The 24,525-nt window shown below is 38.8% G+C and overlaps 1 protein-coding gene across 3 annotated transcripts in view; it reads left to right on the top strand.

The window, feature by feature from the left end:
• The window catches only part of RAB3C (RAB3C, member RAS oncogene family), a 124,649-nt gene that overhangs the window by 5,333 nt on the left and 94,791 nt on the right, over positions 1 to 24,525 (top strand). For all 3 annotated transcript variants that reach the window (XM_054186078.1, XM_054186076.1, XM_054186079.1), the window contains exon 2: positions 4,385 to 4,612. In XM_054186078.1, coding sequence (XP_054042053.1) covers positions 4,385 to 4,612 — 228 coding nt within the window. The remainder of the gene's footprint in view (positions 1 to 4,384; positions 4,613 to 24,525) is intronic.

The following is a 24,525-nucleotide window of genomic DNA, read 5'->3' as shown; positions in this document are numbered from 1 at the left end:
GTCAGTCTCTTCTTAGAAAGCAATGGAAATGTAATATTTATACACTGTATATAGAAGGGAGTGTTGGTCTTGAAACAACTGTAGTTCAGCTATTCAGTGTCTGTCTGTCCTTACTGTAGATAGAAGACATTTTCCCTGAGCTTACTGTCGATCTTTTCCTTTAAGACATGCCTGTTATTGTAAGTTTTAAAATAAAATTATGTATTTGTGAAAGGCAGAAAGGAATGAATCTCAGTATTTTCAGTCACAGCTTTTCTCACTTTTTGCATTGTATTTTCCAAGGGCAGTTCATCCTGCATAAGGCATCCAGAGTGGGGTGCATATGTAAGTGCATACTGAAGTGATGTGCAGAGGTCATGGCATGCTGCGCTGCTTAAGTGAGAAAGCTCTTCAAATTAATTCTGTCAAAGAATGAGGTCTTCTAAGGCCGTAAAGAGTAACATAGCTAAGTGTTTTGTTATTAAACACATACTTTTTCAGACATTTGTTCTCAGCCCTGTCCTGTTTTAACCTGTTCTTTTTGGATCAAGGAAACAGCTGAACTTGAGACTTGAAAAGTACCTGGGTCTGATGTAGAAAACTCTGCTTAATGATTAAACTTGCCTGTGCCAATAAATAATCTTCATTTAAGGAGTTTAAACATGTGCTGTAAGCAGGGAACCATACAAAGCCATCCTTTTTTGTCCTTGAACTATATGCAAGCAGGGGACATACCTTCTCCCAAGTTTTGGTAAGGAGCAGACATGTGAGATCTCCTGACTACAGGTCTTCTGATCATTCTCTTGAGCTTAGATTTCCCAGTGGGCTCTCAAGTCTGTCCTGAGTCCTCTAGGAGGTGGCCTGAGCCTGTCTTTGATGCGAACATCCTGATGAGTGTAGGGATTTGAAAAGGGACTCATTCTACAAAAAAAGCAAGTATGCAATATGCTAATGAAAATAGCCTTGTTCATTCTCTCTTCAATTTTACTACATAGGGACAATTTTTTGTTGAGAGAAGACTCAGTGAGTTTTGCTGAAAGTGACATTTGTTTAATATATTAGTTTAATCATTTGAGAAGAGAAGTTTGTCAAAATAAAGGTAAGATTTTTACTTTCTTGGAAACAGAACATCATGACATTAGCAAGGGTGGTATGTTTATTCGGATCCCATCAGTTTGTGTAGTATTTAATTAACAGGCCAGAACATGGCATTCCTGGTGATTATTTCCAGCATCATTTCCTCCTCCAAGGAGGAACATGACATCAGCACTAGGTTCTTTACATTTCTTTGCCAAATGCCTCCATAGTAAAGAGAAGTCCTATTAGGAGTGAATATTAATACATTAATAATTATAATTAAAAATAATTAATAAATTATTATAATAAAAATAATAACAATAAAAAAATTAATAATTAGAAGTGAATATTAATATATTGGGAAGTGGGCTAGAGTGCATCCCATACTTACTTGAAGTCAGCAGCTTGCATATAAGAAAGAGAAGCGCTGCAGGCATATTCACAAGCTCAAGAGGACCAAGCATCTAGGTTTCCTTTACAGTCAGCAGAAAAATAGAGAGTCTTCTAGAACATTGAGTGGGAGCCTGATCTGGATGATGTAAATTATATCCTGAAGAATCTGCCTTGGTGCTTACTACAGAATGAGTGAGTTTGGCAAGTAATGGCAAAGTCTTAGCACCAGTACTGAGTCTGATGTTTCTTCAGACTAGTGCAAATGCTAGTACTTTTCTAAAACTCATTTGAATTTTAGACATGAGAAAGGATCACTATCAGTAGTCTAGGGAGACTGTCTCTCTAGGTTAAAGCTAGTCTTTCCAAACAGTTTGAATTATTATCAATAACACATTAATCATCTCATGATTCCCCAGGTGGGAGGTGGAGAAATTAGTCCTTTCCTATGCCTTTCGTATGCCTTCTGCATCCTGTAATAGGCAGACATACTCCTATCGTTGAAATAAAGGCTGTCTGCAATTCCATGTTTGACTTGTCCATAATTCTGCCTATAGTACTGCATGTAATGGATCCATAAGTTCAAGACACAGTGAAGGTGTTTGGTTTTATTTTATGATTTTTAAAGGACTTCTAAGGAAACTATTGGGTTATCCACATGGGTAATCCAGATAAATACACTAATTTAGAGGAGCACTGAAATTTTGTTGTGGGAAAAGTCTGTGTTTAAAATCATCCATAGGAAGCATGTTCTTACCCAGGAAGGCTACATAATGCACAAGATTTAGCAAGAGTATTATTAGAATCCAGGTCCTCTGATTCCTCTACTCACTGAATCGTACTATTCTGGCATTCGAATACACAGGGATGAATTGTAAGGCACATAAGACTGAGGCCAGCAAATTGAAGCTAAAACTGCTTCTTGTAAACCTTAAATGGGTTGAAGAAGCTACATGGAAGGCCTCCTAGGAGATAAAATCAAGAAAGAAAACGATTATTCTTCTTCTTGCAAGAAGAAGTGGTAATTACTGGTTTCAGCTGCTGCATTTCAGAGAGGAGCCAGAAGGGCAGCAGAACAGGCTGCTGGGGAAAGTGTACAGGTTACACAGTGGCATCCCCAGCCACTGCACAGTCTTTTGTCTGCTGCACTTTATTGACTTGTTGCAGATTGCACACATCAGCATATTTACTGCTTTATAGCCAGCTGTGATTAGACTGGTATAGACAGCATTTGATTTTCTTTTTCTTATGTTCTAAGCAAAACATCCTCAAAAAGTTTTACAATAAGGGAGAGCAGTGAAGGTGGACAGGATTTTTTTCTATCTTTTGCTATAGAAATCAGAAAGAAGAAAGATTAATGATGTGTATGCTTGGTAATATTTAGGGTTTTGTTCTAAAACTTCTTTGTTGCATGCCTGTGAAAGTGAATAAATATTAAGGCCAATGCAAACACTCAGGATGCAAGCACATAGGTACCCAAGACTGCATTTAATCAAGAACTTTAGTCACTACCAAATGAAAAGATAGTTCTGAAATCAAATGCTCCATACTGCATTATTTATGAAATATAAATCTTACACTGAATTTTCTCTCAAGGCTTGCTGCTTCCATTGTTTCCTTTGGGACTTTTTGTCCCCACTTCTATATGTCACTTCAGTAGCCAAAAGAAGCTGGAATACTGTTGTTTGTATTATGAGACAGCAGAATTAGCTCAGAAATTGTATGCTGTAATTGAAATTCTGCTGAGAAGGTGGGTTAGTGTACAACCCTCACCTTTCTGCAAGGTCCTGGTTCCAGCTCTCCTCTCTGACTGCCCAAATGCACTCTGAAATATCAAACTAGAAAGCTTTGATGTGAGCTGCTTTTCAATAAACCTTTATCTTGGGATATGATGTCTGTCTTTCTGTTTGAAATCAGTGTGCAAATATATTGCCCTTAGTATTGCCAAACTCCAAGAATTTAAAATCCTGCCAGGCTCTCACGATACTTCAGATTTTTTTCTTTAAAAGCATGTGAGGTGAAACAGTACCTTGTTCTAAGTAAGTTCTTTATTTTTGTCATCTGTTTTTTGAGCATCCCAGGTAGAGTTTTGGTCAGGTTTTCAAGTTAATCTCTGCAACTCTTCTGAAAGCCAAAAGCGTACTTTTTATAAATGGAACCTGTGATATTTGAAGTCCCTAGAGCAAAATAAGCTTGATTGATAGTTAGCAGTATTTAGTAACCTGTGCATATTCAGGTGTTTTGTGGAGATGCGAAACTGTATTTTAAGGACTCAAATTTGTAAACATTGACACCTGCCACTTATGATGATGTTGCATTAACATTGCAAATTCCAAAACTACAGAAGAGACTAGAACTTGAAAAAAATCAAGACCTTATTTCGGAGGTATATACCCAACTTCTACTTAATGGTATGATAACTGACAGCTGGTAATGGCAAAATGCTTTGAATAAGGTTACAGGGATTAGAAAAGACTGCAACATATTTACAGTAAAACAAATAGTTAATAAATAGTTCAAGAATTCTATCAGATGTGAAATATACTAAGCTTTTGCTTGAAATATGCCTCCTATGTTGTAACACAGCATTCATCTCATTTCCTTCTCATACACATGAAGTATTTTTGTCTACATTTTCAATATCTGTTTAATTTATCACATTTTCTGAAAGTAATTTTTTTTAATGATATACTCAAGAACTGTCCTAGATTTTTAGAATATTTTTTTTTGGGCACCAGTCACCAATGATGTTTAGATTCTCTTTTGCAACTGGAACTATAAACATTGAAACGAGAATCATAAAAAAAAATTAAGCCTTTGTGAACTTCTTCTTGAGTTGATTCATATCTGTTATCAAAAACTCCAATAAAATCAAAATGTTTCAAGTTTTATATGATACAAAAGACAATAAAATATTTCTTTTTATTTTGAATTACAGATGGCATCTGCTCAAGATTCCAGATATGGCCAGAAAGATACATCTGACCAGAACTTTGATTACATGTTCAAACTGCTCATTATCGGCAACAGCAGTGTTGGGAAAACCTCCTTTTTGTTCCGATACGCTGATGATTCCTTTACATCTGCATTTGTAAGCACAGTTGGGATCGATTTCAAAGTAAAAACGGTTTTCAAAAATGAGAAAAGAATTAAGCTACAGATTTGGGTAAGCCAAAAATAATAATTCTATGAACTACACAAGCTGTAGCAGTTTGATAGATATTATTGAAGATACTGTAGGTTTGCATTGAATGTCATAACCTTTATATATATACATATATATGGCATAGTGATGAAAAAGCAGCTAATTATTTCCTACATCTTTTTTCTGTCTTGAATAATTCAGTGTAGACAGTATTTTTAAGGTATTGGAAGTTCAGCAGAGTATATATTCTGAATTAAATTCCATTAAGAAATAACACAGGTTGACACATATTGATATCTGTGCAGTGGGGTGTAAACCACTGTGCCGTATATGGGTTATTGAAAATTGTGCACATTATTAAAAAGCACCTTGAAATACCAGTTAGGATCTGGTTTCTTCCCACAGAAATTATAAATTTATGTAGGAGCTGTGATAGTGGAGGCATAACAGAAGGCATAATTTTTTGCTCTGTTAGTTATGTTTGTCATCCTGATCATCTGAAACATCTTCCTCCTGCTGAGGAAGCAAACGTATGGAAAGAGGGAGTGTTGCCCAAGTGCACAGAAACCCTCATCCCTTGCCTACACGTTAGAGATGGTAGAAAGGTGCCAAATGTAGGAAAGTGTGATGCCAGGGCATAGATGTTCTTTTCTGCAAACTTCCCTCAGAAAGAAAGGATAGCTGAAACTTATTTGTGCAGGAGCCACTGATGCTCACATCTCCTAATTCTTAGGTGATACATACTTAAAAGAGAGGGGGGATAGCAAAACATTTAACAATGTGGGACCTGGAGTTAAAGCTTCAGGTCTTTGCCATTTTCCTTGGGTGCTTGAAGATTTTGAGCAATGTTTTCTTTGTGAGATATTTGTAACAGCCTTAGTAAACAAGATTTTGGGGTTTCGTACATGAACACATGTAATTTAAAAATTTATTTAATGATAGGCAGCCATTAAATCTTGGGAAACCTTGGATCAAATACATCCAGTTCATCTGACATGTTTTGAACAGCAGATAAATTTAATATCTTTTGAATATGGCACGAAGGTGAATTTCCCAGAGTTTCCTAGGCTATATCTCATTCGTGTCTTTTTAGGTAGTCTTCATCCCTTGACACATCAAATCATTTGTTGTTCTGTTCCCTCTAGGAACTGGAACACAGACTTTTTGCCCTTCAACTTCTCTACCTTTTTAAGCTTATATTCTTGCTATTGTCATAACAGTGCTACGTACTAGGTAACTGTATGTCATGTGCATGCTTTCACTGCCCTAACTTGCTGGTTTCACTGTAGTACTTTAATGTTGGAGATCACATAGTAGTTCATATTGACATTACCTTATTATTTTTTGATAATGGAGCAATAAAATTGTGTTCACATTACAGTCTTTACACAGTTCTTCTTTTAACTACCAAATATCCTCTACAATAGATTTTATTGTTCATGTCTCTCCTGGCAAAAGCAGCAACATTCGTTTATGATGTTATATTAACGTGATTAGTTTTACACTAGTATATTTCTCATAATGCCTGTCCGTGGCAGGCTACAAATACCTGCTTGGCTCGAAGCAGTCCATTAATCTGAATGTGTTCAGGGCTGTCTGTGGCATAGTAAGGATGTAGCAGCTGTATTCTTGCCAGCTGGAATAAACTTCCAGTTCTAGCAAAACGGACATTTTGTTCTTCTTTGTATGGCAGCAACATGCATAGTCCACATGGACTCTGACAGTCCTTGCCTAAAAAAACTTGCAATTGAAACATGTGAAAAACAAGGGCGCCATGTCCTTTAGGGAGGAAGGAACAGAGGCTTAGAGCAAGTCACCTACCAGGACATAGGGTTAGAGACAGGACTTCAGATCTCAGGTTCGTGATGAAGCTTTTTACCCCATCCAGCACTGCATCTTGGTTTGTGTTTTTTTCCCTTAAAATTTTAATACCGGTTCTTCAAAAGCCTTGTCATTGACAAAGTAACTCAAATTGCAATAGCTCGCTATTGCTGTTTGCACTTTTTAGATGGAGTATTCTGCATTGGAGCATTGTGTTGCAGTTATGCTTGCTAGTAAATCAGTTGACTGTTGCACCTCTAGGACCTTCAATTAAATCAGTTACGTATCTCAGAAGCAATTCTAGTGCACAAAATCTGAAATAGAGCACTATTACCCCATCTCATAAGCCAACTCAGCAGCTGTATTGTTCTTAATATGCAGTATCTGTAGAGGTAACATCTGTCTATATATTATACTTTATTACTTTTCCTTAATTATGTGAATGTCCTTCTAAAATGAATAGTACTTCTGCAATATCCATTTCCATTTCAAACTGCATTTATGAAAGACCATTTATTTTAGGTAAAATATAAAATTTAATTAATTGTCGTGAGTGTGATTTGATGTTAATTCTGAGTAGAAACATGCATGAGGTTGTAACACTTCAAAATCACTAGCAAAGTATCTGGTGACATCATCTGGTAAATTACATTCAGCATTTATGAAATAAAATATTCTGCAAAATCTCACAGATTTGAATAGTCAGAAGAAACTGGAAATGCAACTTTAAAATGTGTTGTGAATAACAAGATCCAAACTGCCATGTCCTGCAGTGAAGAAATACATGGAATGACACTGTTCTGCTGTCCTTGCCTCGCAGTGAGATGCAGAAACGTGTAAATAGTAATGCTGTTAAGTCACTACAATTCCGTAGCTAGAGGCACAGTTAATCCAACATGTTACAATTTTGTACATATTCTTCTTGAGCAGACTTTTAAACTTCATGTTTAATAGCCCTTTCAGCATGATACTTTGTGTTGAACTTGAAGCTTGTCGGAGCTTGAAAGACTGATTTCCTCAGAATAAGATTCTCATATGCTTACCAGTGAAGGGTGGAAGTTTCTTTGAAAGTCAGCATTGGCACTCAAGGAAGCAAAATCATTATTTCTTAATAAAATTCACTGTGTGATTATCACAGATGAACTAGCAAGGGTTAACAGGTTGAAATAGGCGCTGTCCTACGTTTGGGATGCCCTACAGGTCTTTTGTTTGTTTGAGGTTTTTTCTTCCTTTGAGGCAATGGTGTCTTATTCTTGGATTCAAAAGACCTGAATTGAATTGTCTTCTTTGATTGTTCAAGTCAGGGAGGATGGAGCGCTCTCTAATACTTGCCTTTATTACTTTCTCATATGGTCAGAAAGAGCCTGCTGGGCTCATGGTAACATTTGCTTTTTTTCTTCCGAGTCAAACACCTTTCCACAGTATTTCTTACTGGAATTGAGAGAGGTTCAGAGTTCAAGTGCTATATTCATTAATGATAGGACATTACCTTGTCATAGGACCACCAGCTGGCCCTGAAATTTTATTTTACAGCAAGTTATAAATGTGACAACCCTGGTATGGACATTATGAAAACAGCATATTAACAGGGTTTTTACCTTTTAAAGGAGAGAAATACATAAAAAAAAGATGTCTTACCTAAAAAGGTACTGATTTCTCAACAGAAACTGTAAGAAATTTTGGAAAGGAGTTGTGTCTGTATGGAGCACATAGGTGCATAGGATAAAAGTCCATCAGAAGGTTTTAGGATGTTTTACAGTGTCAAATAATAATTAGCAATACATTTTTCTTCCATTTGGTTTGAGCTAGTAATATTAAAGGGATGAGACTGGAAGGCTCTAAGATTCTTTCAGTTTCAAACTGCTAGATTTTAAGTTATGTTGAATTAAAAAAAAAGGCTTGTCAATACTAATTCTGACAAAAACACACACTAAAGAAAACGATTAAAATGCTCAAAAAGGTGCAAATCAAGAAATAAAATTAAGTTTAACCTTATAAATCTCTTTCTGCATTCACTGTATAAATCACTACATTCAGTATACGCTGTAGCTGTGAGGCCATAAAGGTTTACATTACTTTTGTAAACTGACAGTGGTTTCATAGAAATAACAGGATGCAAGAGCTTATGGAGAAAATATATGCTACAGTAGAATTTGTTAGCTAACATTTAGAATAGACTATTTCAGTTGGAAGGGACCTAAAATGATTATCTAGTCCAACTGCTTGACCAATTCATGGATGACCAAAGGTTAAAGCATGTTATTAAAGGCATTGTCCAAATGCCTCTTAAACACTGACAGCCTTCGAGCATTGACCACCTCTCTGGGAAGCCTGTTCCAGGTTTGACCACCCTCTTGGTAAAGAAATGCTTCCTAATGTCCAGTCGAAACCTCCCCGGTGCAGCTTTGAATCATTCCCATGTGTCCTGTCACTGGGTCCCCGGGAGACGAGTTCAGCATGTCCCTCTGCTCTTCCCCTCCTCAGGAAGCTGTAGAGAGCAACGAGGTCAGCTCTCAGCCTCCTTCTCTCCACACTAGACAAGCCCAGAGTCCTTAGCTGCTCCTCGTAGGACATGCCTTCCAGCCCTTTCACTGAGGTTAGTCTAACAGGCCTGTAGTTTCCTGGGTCTTCCCTCATGCCTTTTTTGTAGACTGGAATAATATTCACTAGCTTCCAGTCAGCCGGGCCCTCCCCAGACTCCCAAGACCTTTGGTAGATGATAGAGAGGTGTCCTGCCATAATATTCGCTAACTCCTTCACAACTCTGGGATGAATCCCATGAGGCCCCATGGACTTGTGAACATTCAGCTGATATAACTGGTCCCTTACAATTTCAGCATCCACAAATGGGAAGTCACTGTTCCCACACTCACGGTCGTCTGATTCCGGGGACTGGGCAGCCCAAGGCCTATCAGATTGTTACAGACTGAAGCAAAAAACACATCGAATGCCTCTTTCTTTTTCTTCCTGAGCTCCACCAGGAGTTCCCTGTTCAGCCAAGCTGGTCTTCTGCTCCACTTGCTTGAGACAGTGGAATTGCCTTCTCCTGCATTTCTAAAAGGTGGTTCTTAAAGACTGACCAGCACTTGTGGACTCCTAAGTCCTCAAAAGCAGATTCCCAAGGTACTCTGCTAAATAGCTCCCTGAATAGCTTAAAGTGTGCTCTCCTGAAGTCCAGGATAGCAACTCTGCTGTCCTTTTTTTCTCATTACACTGAAAATTTTAAACTCAACCATTTTGTGATCACTGTGGCCGCCTACTGTCACATCTCCCACGCATCCTTCTCTATTCACAAATAGCAAGTCCAGGAGGGCTTCTTTCCTAGTTGGCTCACTGACTACCTGTGACAAAAAGTTATCATCTCCTACAAACTTCAAGAATTTCCAAGACAGCAATAATTACATAGTTTCTATCTGACTGGAGCACGTGGTGCAATTATCAGATAAGAACACTGCACTGCCTTCTGCTGCTTAGAATGCTTTTCCCTGAGACTAGCGATAGACTTCACAGACTAGGTACAGCGATCACACACAAATAAGATATCCTCCTAGAGCAGTGTAAGAGCTGCTTATGTTAGCATATCCTTCCTAGAACTGATTGTGATGGTTTCATTTGATACCCAAAATGTTACTGTCTTCACATCAACTCTTTCCTATAAATTGTCATAGAGCTTCAGGACTAAGCGAGGACTAGGTTTTACAAGCTGAATGAGGAAATCCAAAATCATCATTCAATAATTAGAACTATAGTAGCTGTTAAAAAAAATCAATAAATGTTAGGAACCTGATTTTTTGCTCTACAAGCTCCCTGACAGTGCTTTAGCATTAAAAAGGTGTTCAGTTAAAATATGAATATTTTTTTGTGTGTGTTTGTGTGTTAGGGGGTCTGTGGGAGTACCAGTGTGAAGGAAAATTGCCTTGATATTCCAGTGTTTACGGGGTATCCTGCAGTAACCTGGGAAGTGTGGAGGCAGTGCAATATTGCAGAAATATCCTGTAATGGTGACTAAGGCTATAGCATCACTGCAAGAATCACTAAATACACTGGTTCAGAAGAAAGGTAGTGAAAGCTGAAGTAATAAAAGAGTAGTTAAGAGTAACGTGTGGAGACAGAGGATAGCGACTGTAGCAAATGTTTCATCACAGGAATTTCAGGGCCTGATTTTGTCATATCTAACTCATCTGAGTATTTTAATTGGTATGATAGCCACATCAAAGTTTATTTCATGATTCCTTTCTCAGGTGCTAGTGACAATGTGTAGCTCCTGCTTTGAATACAGAGCCTTTTTAGGCTTTAGTAAATGTAATATTGAAAATGAAATTTCCTCATCTCAGCATGAAAAATCAAATGTGTATCCAGTAATGTATTAGGTAACACATGATTTGAAGACAGCGATATAGAAGGCCGAAAACTGCAGGGATTTGGGATTTCTCTGGATCCATCTGTGCTAGTAAATTACAAACACCAAGACCGTCCTTTGGCACTGAATCCAGCTGGCATGCAATAGCTTCTGTCCATACGTTTAAACCCTTTTAGTCTCTGAAAGAGGATGGACACCTCCAGATTCTGTATTGCAAAAGGTCTCTGTCCTGTGCTAAGTCCTGAGCCTTGCCCAGGAGCTGTTTTGCAGAGTGCTAGCAAGCCTGGGTCAAAACTGTGCCGGAAAACATGCTGGCAGTTTCACAGTATAGACAAATTCTATAGACAAATTCTATAGCCAAAAATGCTCCCTGGCACAATTTAATCTGCTGTTATAGACATGGCCTGGAAGCACAGCAGCTCCAGCCAGCCTTAGGTTAGGCTGACCTGTCTGTGGTGATAAGCAATGCAATGTGTTCACAAATGTTAAAAGGCTCTAAAGGAATCATTCCTGGGAAAAGATGGTTTATGAGGAATGTAGTTGTGAAGGCCAGAATGCAAACTCTTTCTGGACTTCTCCTGTTAGCTGAAACAAGGTGAAGTTATGGGCAGCTTTTGTTTTGGTTTAAGCTGCCCTTCAACAGGTGAATGTTATCCCAGCTGTGGTTGGATAATCCTAGCCTAAAATATTCCCTTTGTTCTCCTTTGCTTATTTCTACACAATACATTTCTTTGAAGGGCCATGAAGAATATCTGCTTGAAAGTTTTGGGATAGGAACCTATTTTCATACAGCTGTATTATTTCATGCAGTGCTTCTTACATTTTCACTGAGAGCTCTTCCACATATGTGCAAGTCGTATTTGGTATACTGTATTTCTCAGAAATTTCAGCATTCATTAATCATTATTTTTCCATAATTGTTTTTTTTTTCCCTTTTTTTTTTTGTAGCACCTGGAGTTTTCATCAACAAATATTAAAGATTTGCACAGCCAAGGGAAAGCCCATTAATGGTACAGACGTTGTACAGATATTGTTTTCGGATCTCAGTCACAGAACTGCCAGGAGTTTTTAATCTTTTTATAGCTTGGGGATCTTAGTTACTTCTAGAAGTTGTATATTTTCCTCAATTCAGGTTTCTTAGTGCTCTCTTTACCTTGCCCAGTTTATTCTGTATTCTGTTTCTTGTACATGTTCTTCTGTTTATATTAAAGTTGAGTCCATGGATCCAGTTCAGCTCAGATTTCCGTTGTTTTAGGTAAGTGGCCAAGAAAAAAAAAGACTGAATATCATAGAATCATAGAATTATAGAATGGTTTGAGTTGGAAGGGAACTTAAAAATCATGTAGTTCCAACCCCCCTGCCATGGGCAGGGACACCTCCCACTGGACCAGGCTGCTCAAAGCCCCATCCAGCCTGGCCTTGAACACTTCCAGGGATGGGGCATCCACAGCTTCCCTGGGCAACCTGTTCCACTGCCTCACCACCCTCACAGTAAAGAATTTCTTCCTGATATCCAATCTAAATCTACCCTCGTTCGGTTTGAAGCCATTACCCCGTGTCCTGTCATTACAGTGCCTCATAAAGAGGCCCTCCCCATCTCTCCTGTAGGCCCCCTTTAGGTACTGGAAGGCTGCTATAAGGTCTCCTTGGAGCCTTCTTTTCTCCAGGCTGAACAACCCCAGTTCTCTCAGCCTGTCCTCATAGCAGAGGTGCTCCAGCCCTCTGATCATCTTCATGGCCCTTTGCTGGACATGTTCCAACAAGTCCACATCCTTCCTGTGCTTAGGACTCCAGAGCTGGACGCAGGACTCCAGCTGGGGTCTCACCGGAGCAGAGCAGAGGGGCAGCATCACCTCCCTTGACCTGCTGTCCACGCTTCTTTTGATGCAGCTGAGTATGCGGTTGGCTTTCTGGGCTGCAAGTGCGCATTGCCAGCTCATGTTGAGCTTCTCATCCACTAACACCTCCAAGTCCTTCAGGTGCTGCTCTCAATCCATCCTCCACTGAGCCTGTATTTGTGCTTGGGATTGCCATGACCCAGGTGCAGGACCTTGCACTTGGCCTTGTTCACTTTTAGCCAGTGAAGTGGAAATGAACAGGTGGGAAGGGGAGATGGCTAATGTAGATATTTGTTGGGGAAAATAAAACTGCTTACCTAAAATGCAGACAAGACGGCTTGCCTTTTCTCTAGACTTTAGTAGATGCTAGTAGTTTATATAATCTATGTAATGTATACATAATGTAAATAGTTTATATAGCTTGAAGTTTAACAGCATCACAGCAGAAGGAAATATAAGCAGAGACTGAAAAGATAATATGTGTGCTGCTATTTGAAGTTTGACTGTAATTGCTCATACAATGATGTGGGAGAAAGCACCAAAGAGTCTGAGTGAGAATGGGACCAAGAGTTTATGAGACAGGGCACAATAAATGGTGTAAAAAGCTAGAAACAGCTACAGATACTACATGTGACGGCTGGTATTATTTCCTTGCAAATCACACTGCAAAAGCAGTAGTGCAGTCCTTTACTGGAAAACACAAAACTGAAATCTGTAAAACTTCTTTGCAAGAAACACTACCTTGGGACCTATTCCCCGTGTAAAATATAGATGCATCCATTATAAAAAACTACTTGTTGTATTTCTTGTATTGATTGTAAAACTACTTGATGTATTTCCTTTATAGAACCAAGGCCCAAAGAAGTGGGCCAAAGAAGATCTTGGCAATGTAAAAGACATACTCAGTTCAGATGTATTTCAGTGCAAAGAGCACATGCTGTACGTTTTGTGAGGTTGGCCACGTTGGCCAGTGATGGCACTTCTAAAATTGATATGCTTTTACTTAAAAAGTACGACTGGCTATTCAAATATTGATGTGACATTACAATTTTACTGCTCTTAAAAGCACTTCTTGAGGAATTCAAACATTGTCTCTAAACCCAACTCAAAACAAGGATGGTGCCTATCATTTCAGCACCCTGGCTTTCACTGCTGAAACTGCTACTTTACTGTGATTTTAAAGTTTCCTTAATGTTTTTGTTATCACAACAGCAGATGATGAATTGAAAGACACATTCTTATCTTTACATCTCAGAAAGCTGATAGGATATGTGAAGCATCAAGGCATATAAAGCTCCGTGGTTGCTGAAATGCTGCAAGAAGATGTAATGTTAGTATTACTTCTTAGCTATAAACAATGTAGTTATTTTCATGTTTCTTTTCAGCTCCTTCCCCTCTGCTGCTTCTACTTCTAGTCTGTGAATCCATCTACTTAGGTAAATGCATACTGGGGCTTCTGATTGTCTTTCAGTTGGACCACCTGCTTTTCTGTTTTCCAGTTAAAGTTGCGCTGCTAAGGAATTATATGGTTCTGTGAGTGGTAACCATGTACAGAGCCCTTCAGCCTCAGGCCTATGATTTAAATCCAGGTCAGAATTGATCAATAGCTGTTTCTGTTTTATGGATGTTTCATTCATCTGTGTGAAATGAATTCCAGAGTCATAGAATAGTTTCTTATTAACGTGTCCACTTTGCTTCTTCTAAAACTATCTGAAATTCTGATGTTGCAAACACTTCTGAACATTCTTAACATGCATGATTCCACTGATTCTTTTAGACGTAAAATTGTTTTTTAGCCATTTGTTATTATCATGTGTACTTTGTGCTCTATACTCCTTCCTAGGCAACTGCTTTTGTCCACTGTCAGGATATCAGGCTAGAGAGCCCGGTGGCCTGATCCCGTGTGCTTGCTCTTACACTCATACACATGAAAGTGGTTGCAAACTCCTGGCCTCAGATAGTTTGGAGTGGAAACTTGAGGTAAATGTCAGTCCTGTAATTGCAACTAGCATTTAATTCCACTATATTTCGCAGTATTCCAATGTCTTTGTGAAAGCCTTCTGTAATATTAGATCAAAGATTTCACTCTCTTACAAAGTTCTCTGCTTTACAAAACCCTCCATTGCCTACTTCAACAATTTTGCAAGCTTTCCTTGCAGCATAGAAATCATGTCCCTGTGACTAGCTTAGCACTATATATATCATATCTGGACTTTAAATATTCTCTGACAAAGACTCCTGTTATCAGTAGAACGATTTGTCTGTATTCAAAGGCAAAGATTAATTGGAAAGAGAAGGTGGCGTTTAGCATAATTAAAATTCTAAGTAAGGCTCATCTCGCTGTTTAAGTGGAAATTTCCATGGGTATTCTTTAAGAGGAACTGAGCTAGTGTAAGACACTTTCTAGAACACTTTTCTGTCGTGTGTCTTAGGCAGTTTTCTTCATTGTACTCCTGGGAAATGCATCCTGCCATCATTTAGGCCAACAAATCATCATCCTGACAGATCTAAAGTAATTGCAGCTCCCCATTAACTTGCGACCAGGCAGTCTGGTATAACATTTTTTCAGCTGCCCTTGCCTTCCACATCATGATCTGCAACTCACTGGCTTTTCCCATGCAGAGAAGCATACACCAGTGGGAGAACTGTCACGGACCAGCACTTATATGTGTGCAAGCATCACATAGATGCTGCATAGGCTCTTTAAAAATTGGTGATGAGAAAAGGAAAAGGAAGATAGAAAAGTTTTTCATCCATGTGTACCTGAATAGCAAGATCTTTGATTTTGCTTTATGTGAGGAGTCAGGATGGGAAGGAACGACAATTTCGCTGTACATTTCGCAAGAACATTAACTTTGGGCTAACACTGAAATAAGCTGTTTTAATTGTTCAGGTTTAATAAAAGCCAAAGAAATTTGACAGTATACTTTAAACTGTGAGATGCAACTTAAACTTACTAGGCTGTCATTTTAAGAAGCTAGAATAAGTCTATTTCTAAACTGAAATTAATGTTGACAGCATTCCTTAAAGTGAAATCAACTGTACTACCAGGTCCTATGAACCATTTTAGCAGCACGTTTAAACATCTCTACAGCTGCAGTGAATCTACAAAGAAAAAAAAAAAAAAAGCCCAAACAGGCTATTCGCTGCATTTTAATAAGATTCGTGTTGTAGATTAGAGCAAAATGTTGCATTCTTGCTGTGCAGTTGTTGCTTTGAAATCAGAGGACCAGACCCTTGGACAGGAGCCATAATGTAAATAGCATGAAAAAGGCTGCGTAGAAACAGTATTTAAAGCTCACTTTTGCCTTCTCCTGCTGCTCTGTGCAAGCTGCTTCCCTGGCTGTTTTAGAACAGCTTGAAGTCATTCTGAAATTATGCTGGGTTGAGACGGGCACAAGTGACTGAGGGAGGATGGGGGTCATACAAAAGCAACACATTTTTATTTAATGCTACTCAGTTTGCCCTATGTTCTGTAAGTAAGCTTAAGTGCATTTTATAAGAAGCTGGAGCCACAAAGGGCTCTGTGTCACATCAGGATAATGTTTGTAGCAGCTAACACATTATGGACAATGCACTCACCTTTTACATGTGAAATGATGACACCAAGCAAAACAGCATTCCTGGAGGATTTAGCTCTTTATTTACCTTGTTATTTCTTTGTCAACTAAGAAAAATCAGTTAGTTACTAGGAAAAAACCTTTTGTGAAAGCCTTTTGTAATATTAGATCAAAGATTTCACTCTCTTACAACGTTCTCTGTTTACAAAACCCTCCATTGCCTACCTCAACAATTTTGCAAGCTTTCCTTGCAGCATAGAAATCATGTCCCTGTGACTAGCTTAGCACTATATGTATCGTAGCTGGACTTTAAATATTCTCTGACAAAGACTCCTGTTATCAGTAGAACGATTTGTCAGTATTCAAAGGCAAAGATTAATTGGAAAGATTTGATTTTGCTTCATGTGAAGAGTCAGGATGGGAAGGAACGACAATTTTGCTGTGATAGGGGTCTGAAGCAAGAACATTAACCTTGGGCTAACACTGAAAATCAAATAAGCTGTTTTAATTTTTCAGGTTCAATAAAATCCAAAGAAATCTGACAGTATACTTTAAACTGTTTTTTTTTTTTTCCAGTAGGGAAGCTTCTTTTTTCACTTTTCTTTCTTTTCAGTGTAGTTGAAGGCTAATCTCCTTCAATCTTTTCTGAATAAATATATTGTTCTTCTGTAATCATCTAGGTGTTTTCTGGTTTAACCCAGATTTGTGTATTACTAACTGCTCATAAACAAGTTCTTTCCACAGTTTTTACCTGCTGTGACTTTATTTATTTATTAATTGCAGCTTGAGAGATACAGAGAATTTTGCCTCAATGAATTCAGTCAACAGCTCAGATGGAAGTTGTTGATGGTGTAGTTTAGTCAACTTGTTCATTCTAAAGTTAGGACAGCGAGAATGATACTTGGTGGACATTTTTGCCCCATACAGATTGGATACTATTGAATTTGATTTATTTGGAAATAAAGCCAACCCTGCAGAAAGGAATATGAAGTAACTTCATATAGGGGTTTCAGGTTTTCCTTTCTGGATGGTTTGGTCTGTCATGCTGGCTAACAAGGCCTATATTTGTTCAGCTTAATGAATCATTCTAGGATGAGCTGAGCTAAAAAAAGCCTGGAAGTGTAATATTTTATAATTTTATATTCATCTATAATTAGGACTTGTATTTTCTGCAGTGTCCTGAAAATTTCCAGGACTGCTTATTTCTGACTTATTTCTATCTTATTTCTCAATACAAATAAGAGTCTTTAAATGTATGAACATAAGGAATGAAGGAAATTTCCTGGAGAAGATGGAGTTTAGTAATGAAAAGAAGGGTGGGTAAGGAACTAATGACAAGGTGTCTTGAAAGGAGAGGACATCAGGCTTAGAATGCATTGTGGGAAGGTGTTAGGACTCAAATAATTAGTAAACTTAATACATAGTCAGCATATGCTAATGAAACTTGTTAATGATGGGAAGTTGGGAAGTGTTACCAGTATAGAAGAGGATCAGTATATCATACAGAAAAAAATAGCGACTTTCAAGTGTCAAGTAACAGAAACGGAATTTAGTGTAACAGTACAAAATTGGGCACTTCGGGAACAACAGTAAGAAATTATTTTAGAAACTAGAAGTTATTCAGTTAGGAACCACTGAAGAAAGGTACAATCTGAGTATACGAAAAAGAAAGGATTCCTACCAACCACCCAATGAACAACAGTTAATATGGCTCTTGCACATACCTGGTTAAGCCTATCCAGAGGAAAATACTTCCTTATTTATATTCGTTCGATTATTCCATTATCTACTACACTGGACATACTTCATACATGCAGTGGAAATGAATGCTTGTATGATACTTTGAATATGGCAGTGGTCTTATTTATTCAGGTATTTGACTTGCTTCATGTCCGTGGGCCACCATCCTTCTTCCTGTTCTTATTTAGGTGAAATTCCTTTTACAAAGTCTATCCATGCAGGTGCTAAGAATGCTTTTTTCACAGAACTCTTCTTCAGGCAGTTTAATGAAATGAGGGGGTTAGAATAGTGTCATTAGCTGGCTGCATCCCATAAGATATAGCTGGTGGCAGGCAGGGAGAGTAATAACAGAAGCGTGACTTACGGGTGATAAACAGGAAATCAATTTGGTCATTGGATATGATGAATCCAGTAGACAAAGAAACTCACTAAATAGCAACTGAGTATGAACTTCTCTGTTTGCCATGTTGTGGGGAGTACAGAATCAAGGCAGAAAGGCATTAAAAAAATCATATGATAGCAAAGGGGGTTATAGTTGCTTTGTCTGGGCAATGGAAAGGCTTAGAAAACCAGTATTGTGCTAATTGAAGGGGAAGAGAGAAAAAAATATTTGATTGAAGCATATATGAGGAGTCCTGTGAAAATGAATGTCACACCTGAAGCAAGACAGTAATTAACAGCCTGAAGGATAAAAAGACCTTACAGAAAAGTCAGATCGTCCAGGAGAAATGCCTCTGCACTGAGAACAATGAATGCTGTTATGACTGTACAGGAGCAGGAGTCTTAAAAGCTAAATGGAAAAAACATTGACAGAAGATGACATTTGTATATAGCACCCTTAATTGGACATCAGCTCTGGGGATTAAACCTGTATATATTTAGAGCTAAAATCATGAGCACTTCTTGCTTTATTTGAAAGGCTAAAACTGCCTACAGGAATGTCCTGTTGTAAACCAGTTATTATAAGGGCTCGTCTATATAAGAGAAATAAGCCTGCAACTTTAAAGGGATAGAAAGAAGAAAACGTGGAATCTCTTGATACATTTCGTCAGTCCCATACAGTTAGATAAGAAATGGAAGTCCTTGCTAAAGGGCACTGGACATGCTAAAGTTTACATGAGTTAAGAGGAATCTGGACAAATTCGTGTAAGAGATACTCACTGAGGGCATTTGTAGACATAGAAACTACTTCTAGCTCAGGAAATCACAGAGCTACATGTGCTTGTAGATTAAGGGGATGTTAAAAAGAGCTATCATCTATGTCTACCTTGCTGTTACAATTTTCCCATAGCAGAGGATACCAACTTTTGATCTGACCCAGCAAGACTGGTTGTACATAAATGTTTATTTACTGTAAAACAGATCAGTTCTTTGCCTTGTTCCAGCAAAAGCTTTCCAGCTTTTTATGAAACTATATTTCCTATCTAGAAAAGTGCAAGAAAATTCTTTTACAGCCATTTTAATACTCAGGCCTCCGTAATGTACAAATGAGCCTTAATACTTTGAAAATAACAGGATCCAGGGATATAGATATTTTACCTGCCTGTGTCTTACAACAAGATTTTCTGAAAGCTGTCATGTGGCAGTGCACAAGTAATCACAGAAGAGGTTGGAGGTGAAGCATGGCAGGACTGCAGTCTTCTTGTTTCATCATGGTGAAGGATGTAGGGTCGGGAACTGTGTATATTCCAGCAAATTTTATAGTAATACTTGTGCTTTGATTCCTATTTTTAAAGGATTGCTAAGAGGCTGAAGTTGGTGTAATTCTCTTGTAGTTCCTGGTAGATCACATACTAGCTTTCTTTTGCTAAATTATAAAATTTCTTTACTTCTTTTTAAGCCTCAGATACCACAGTCTATTTCCTTTTGAATTCTTCTAGAAACACTAGGCCCCAGTGCAGCGGTTCTTAGCCATCCATATTTGGGCCCATGGCATCCTCTAGGACAGCCAGACACGGTCTGTGAAATGACTGTAGGTTAAAAAATAAAATACATACTCGCACATATAAGCAACAAAGCAAAATGAATGAAAATTTGTAGTTTACATTACTAGCCCAACTTGTATTGGTCTAGAAATAAAAACCTGTGGGGCATGTCTGAAAAATAAGTTCATAGAATCATAGAATCATTAGGTTGGCAGGGACCTTAAAGGTCATCTAGTTCCAGCTCCCTTGCCATAGGCAGGGACACCTTCCACTAGACCAGGTTGCTCAAAGCCCCATCCAGGCTGGTCTTGAACACTTCCACGGATGGGGAATCCACAGCTTCTCTGGGCAACCTGTTCCACTGCCTCACCACCCTCAGAGTGAAAATTTCTTCCTGATATCTAATCTAAATCTATCCTCCTTCAGTTTTAAACCATTACCCCTTGTCCAATCACTACATACCCTTGTAAAAAGTCCCTCTCCAGTTTTCTTGTAGTCCTCCTACACATACTGGAAGGCCACTACAAGGTCTCCCCAGAGCCCTCTCTTCTTGAGGCTGAAAAGCCCCAACTCTCTCAACCTGTCCTCAAAGGAGAGGTGCTCCAGCCTTCTGTTCATCTTCATGGACCCATTCCATGGTCCCTCTGCTGGACCCATTCCAACAGGTCCATGTCCTTCTTATGTTGGGAGCTCCAGAGCTGGACACAGTACTCCAGGTGGGGTCTCACCAGAGCAGAGTAGAGGGGCAGAATCACCTCCCTTGACCTGCTGGCCATGCTTCTTTTGATGCAGCCCAGGATGCAGTTGGCTTTCTTGGCTGCAAGTGTGCATTGCCAGCTCATGTTGAGCTTCTTATCCACTAACACCTCCAAGTCCTTCAGGTGCTGCTCTCAATCCATTCTCCACTGAACCTGTATTTGTGCCTGGGATTGCCATGACACAGGTGCAGGACCTTGCACATGGCCTTGTTGAACTTCATGAGGTTTGCACAGGCCCACCTCTTAAGTCTGTCCAGGTCTCTCTGGATGGCATCTCTTCCCTCCAGCATGTCAACTGCTCCACACAGCTTGATGTCGTCACCAAACTTGCTGAGGGTGCACTCAATCCCGCTGTCCATGTCACCAACAAAGATGTTAAAAAGTACTGGTCCCAGTACCAGCCCCGGAGGAACATCACTTGTCACTGGTCTCCACTTGGACGTTGAACCGTTGACTACAACTCTTTGAGTGTGACCATCCAGCCAATTCCTTATCTAGAGAGTGGTCCGTTCATCAAATCCATGTCTCTCCATCCTTAGAGATAAGGATGTCATGCAGCACAGTGTCAAATGCTTTGCACAAGTCCAGGTTGATGACATCTGTTGCTCTTCCTTTATCCACCAATGCTGTAATGCCATCATAGAAGCCACCAAATTTGTCAGGCACGATTTGCCCTTAGTGAAGTCATGTTGGTTGTCACTGATCACCTCCTTATTTTCCACGTGCCTTAGCAGAGATTCCAGGAGGATCTGCTCCATGATCTTGCTGGTCACAGAGGTGAGACTGGCTGGCCTGTAGTTCCCTGGATCTTCTTTTCTTCCCTTTTTGAAAAATGGGCATTTTGTTTCCCCTTTTCCAGTCAGCAGGAATGTCACCGGACTGCCACGACTTCTCAAATATGATGGATAGCAGCTTAGCAACTTCATCCACCAGTTCCCTTAGGACCCAGAGATGTCATCAGGTCCCACAGATTTGTGCACCTTCAGGTTCCTCAGCTGGTCTTGAACCTGGTCTTCTCCTGTGGTGGGCAGTACCTCATTCTCCCAGTCCCTCCTTTGCCTTCTGCAACTTGGGCAGTGTGGGTAGAGCCCTAACCAGTGCAGACTGAGGTAAAAAAGTCATTGAGTACCTCAGCCTTCTTCGGGTCCTGGGTGACCAGGTCTCCAGTTGAGTAACCTTGACTTGGAAAGTCCTATATTCCCTCTGTAAACATAGGAATGCTGCTATCTCCTATCTGATTTGCAGTAGCCATTCTCTCTTGAGCTCTTAGTTTCTTTTTTATTCTTCCTTTGTATAAACTATGGAGTTCACTATGACCACACAACAGCTTTGGGACTTAATTCTTTGATATTTTCCATTTTGTGTTGCTGGGTAGGAAGTGAAATAGAATTGCATGACTTACTTTCTCTTTGCATATAAAAGAATAAGTACGTCTTTATAAGAGTGGGAGAAGATTTTCAGGGAAGACTGGCCTAGGTTTGCATGAGGAGATTGTTGTATTTTGAACATGTTCTGGAAAGGTACTGGGGGCTGTCTCTGTTGACAATGATGGACACACGTTCATCTAATCCATCTTTTGTCTTAGTGCAATCACTGTGCAAAGCAAAGTTTCTAGCATGGAAAGGGTCTCAAACACAAAGCAATGACACAGGAGCACAGCATGGCAGCCCTCACATAGCAAAATGTTTTTCTAAACCTTTCTATGTTTGGGGGCTTTTTTCTTTTTCCTTTTGCTTTTTTACCTGATTTACTTCCATGTAGTACAATGAGAACATAAAGAGTATCCAGTGCGTTTGCCTAATTTACAGCCCAACTCCAGATGAACTCTGCTGACTGAAAAGGTAAATTTGGGCATTATTCCCTGTGTACAGAAGTTCTTAGGAAATAAGATCATTCTGCAGGCCAGGACAATTCACTTCGCACAGGTGTTTCTATATTGATTATACAGATTCTGTGTTAATGGTTTGCCCAAATATAACTTCCAACAGACCAAAATGAGCGTATGTCTCTTGTGAGAACTTGAGTTTTCAAGAGTGGCACTCATCTTTTACTATGGCTGTTTCTTTTGGAAACATATAGTTAAATCCACAGGTAGTCCAGTGACAGAGGGATATCTTGTTTAGTGTCTACATAGAGTGAATCTTAAATGCTGGGAGTTTCTTTTCTTTTAGCAATTTAAAAAAAACTGGGTAGTGTCACCTACATTAAATGTCCATTAGTATATCTTCCATTGATTTGTCTCATTAAATAAAATTCCAAACCTAAGTAACATAGTATTTTTTTTCTGACTGTGTTGTGGATTTTGTTAGTGGTGTATGAACAAGGGTTCTAAATGTGGTTGACTGTTTCATAGTTTTTTATCACATATAACTTATAATAATAGAACAAATCCTCCTTTATGGCAAATCACTTCCAAGTCTGAAAGAACCAATGTTGTATTACTGTGATTCATCCTCTTGGTAACCCAAATTGTATCTCCAGGGCTGCCAGACTTCTAGCATTTTGGAGATTAATATGCTCTGTTTTCTGTTTCTGGAAGGGATTTGTAGTCTGATTTTGAACAGGCTAGGAAGGAAAGGAATAAGTTTAACAACTTTTATGTCCTGAAGGTCTTAATTGAACTGATTGACAGTCCTTCATCCATAACCGAATCACTTACAAATCTAATTTAGCAATTACCCTATAATTTGCATCTCTTGTATACACAAATCTAGCCAAACTCCTTAAAATGAAGTAAGGATTTAGGAAAGATTTAACTTCATTACAGCAAGGAAACAGGTGAATTTGACAACATTATATTAAGTTCAGGATCAAACAGTTTCATCGAGTACTGTGACTGTTGTGATGGAGTCAGCAGCTATGTTGTAGGTAAGCCAACCTCTGATTATTACGTCAGAAGATTTTCTATTACACAGCAAAATTGAGTGATGTTTTCTGGACCTATCCTGATGACATTTCCACTCAGATTTCTAAATCTGATAAGCTTGTGGACAGAATTTCCAAACCTGGTGATTGCTCCTGAGTAGTTCAACAAAGAAAGCCTTCAGAAAAGTATACAATAGCAACTTCTCATTTTATCTATTCTGGAATCGTAAGTAACTGTTACACTTAGGGACACATTGTCAGTTGATATACATCAGTGTTCCACCAAAGTGAAAAGAGACAAGTTAACAAGCTTGCTAAGGCAGAGATCCAGGTTGTATATTGGAAAATGGGGGCAGGAGAGGCAACATAGAAGTGGAATCAGAAACTTAAGGTCTTAATCAGCTAAGATTTATATATCTGCTCTAATGGCTCTGTAACTGATGGTCAGAAATACCTGTATTCATAAGGTGATTTATTCTGTGCTAAAATATGTCTCTAAAATAAATACTCCCCATAAAAATTTCCTTTGTGGAAATGTATGTTCTATTAAACTGAGAAAGAAGTAGGCCTAAAATATAGTAAAACAGGTGCTTATATGGCTGAGTCCCACCCTTAGCAGCTGGAAAACAAAGGAATACCTTTGACAACAAGAAGAGTTAAGTCGTGGCTTTTCGTATTTTTGCAAAATTCTGTACTATGTAAATTAATAACCACTAGAGCACTTCGGGCACGTTATGAGTAGTACAGATGATATTAAGGAGACACTAACCGATGAATCAGTGTTATGTATGCAGAAGACTCCTTTAGCTGGATGGCATAGCTGAGATGACGCCAGTGGTTAATAATATTATGGCATTTTTTGTTTATTAGAATGGGGTACCTGTGTTCTCATTCTGAATTTCATTGACTGGTGAAGAAAAGGATTTTGCAGAAGGAAAATTAAGATGGGTACTAGTAATTACTAGTCAAGAAAGTTTAGAGCTCAAAGACAGCTTTGTTAAATTTTTGAGAAAGGGAGTGGAAAAGAGTAGCCATCAAGGCAGAATTTTTAAGCAAAACAATAAAAC

Source organism: Rissa tridactyla, chromosome Z (assembly GCF_028500815.1).
Source record: "Rissa tridactyla isolate bRisTri1 chromosome Z, bRisTri1.patW.cur.20221130, whole genome shotgun sequence".
NCBI lineage: Eukaryota > Metazoa > Chordata > Aves > Charadriiformes > Laridae > Rissa > Rissa tridactyla.
The sequence above is the reverse complement of the archived record's forward strand: the minus strand, read 5'-3'. Positions and strand labels throughout refer to the sequence as shown.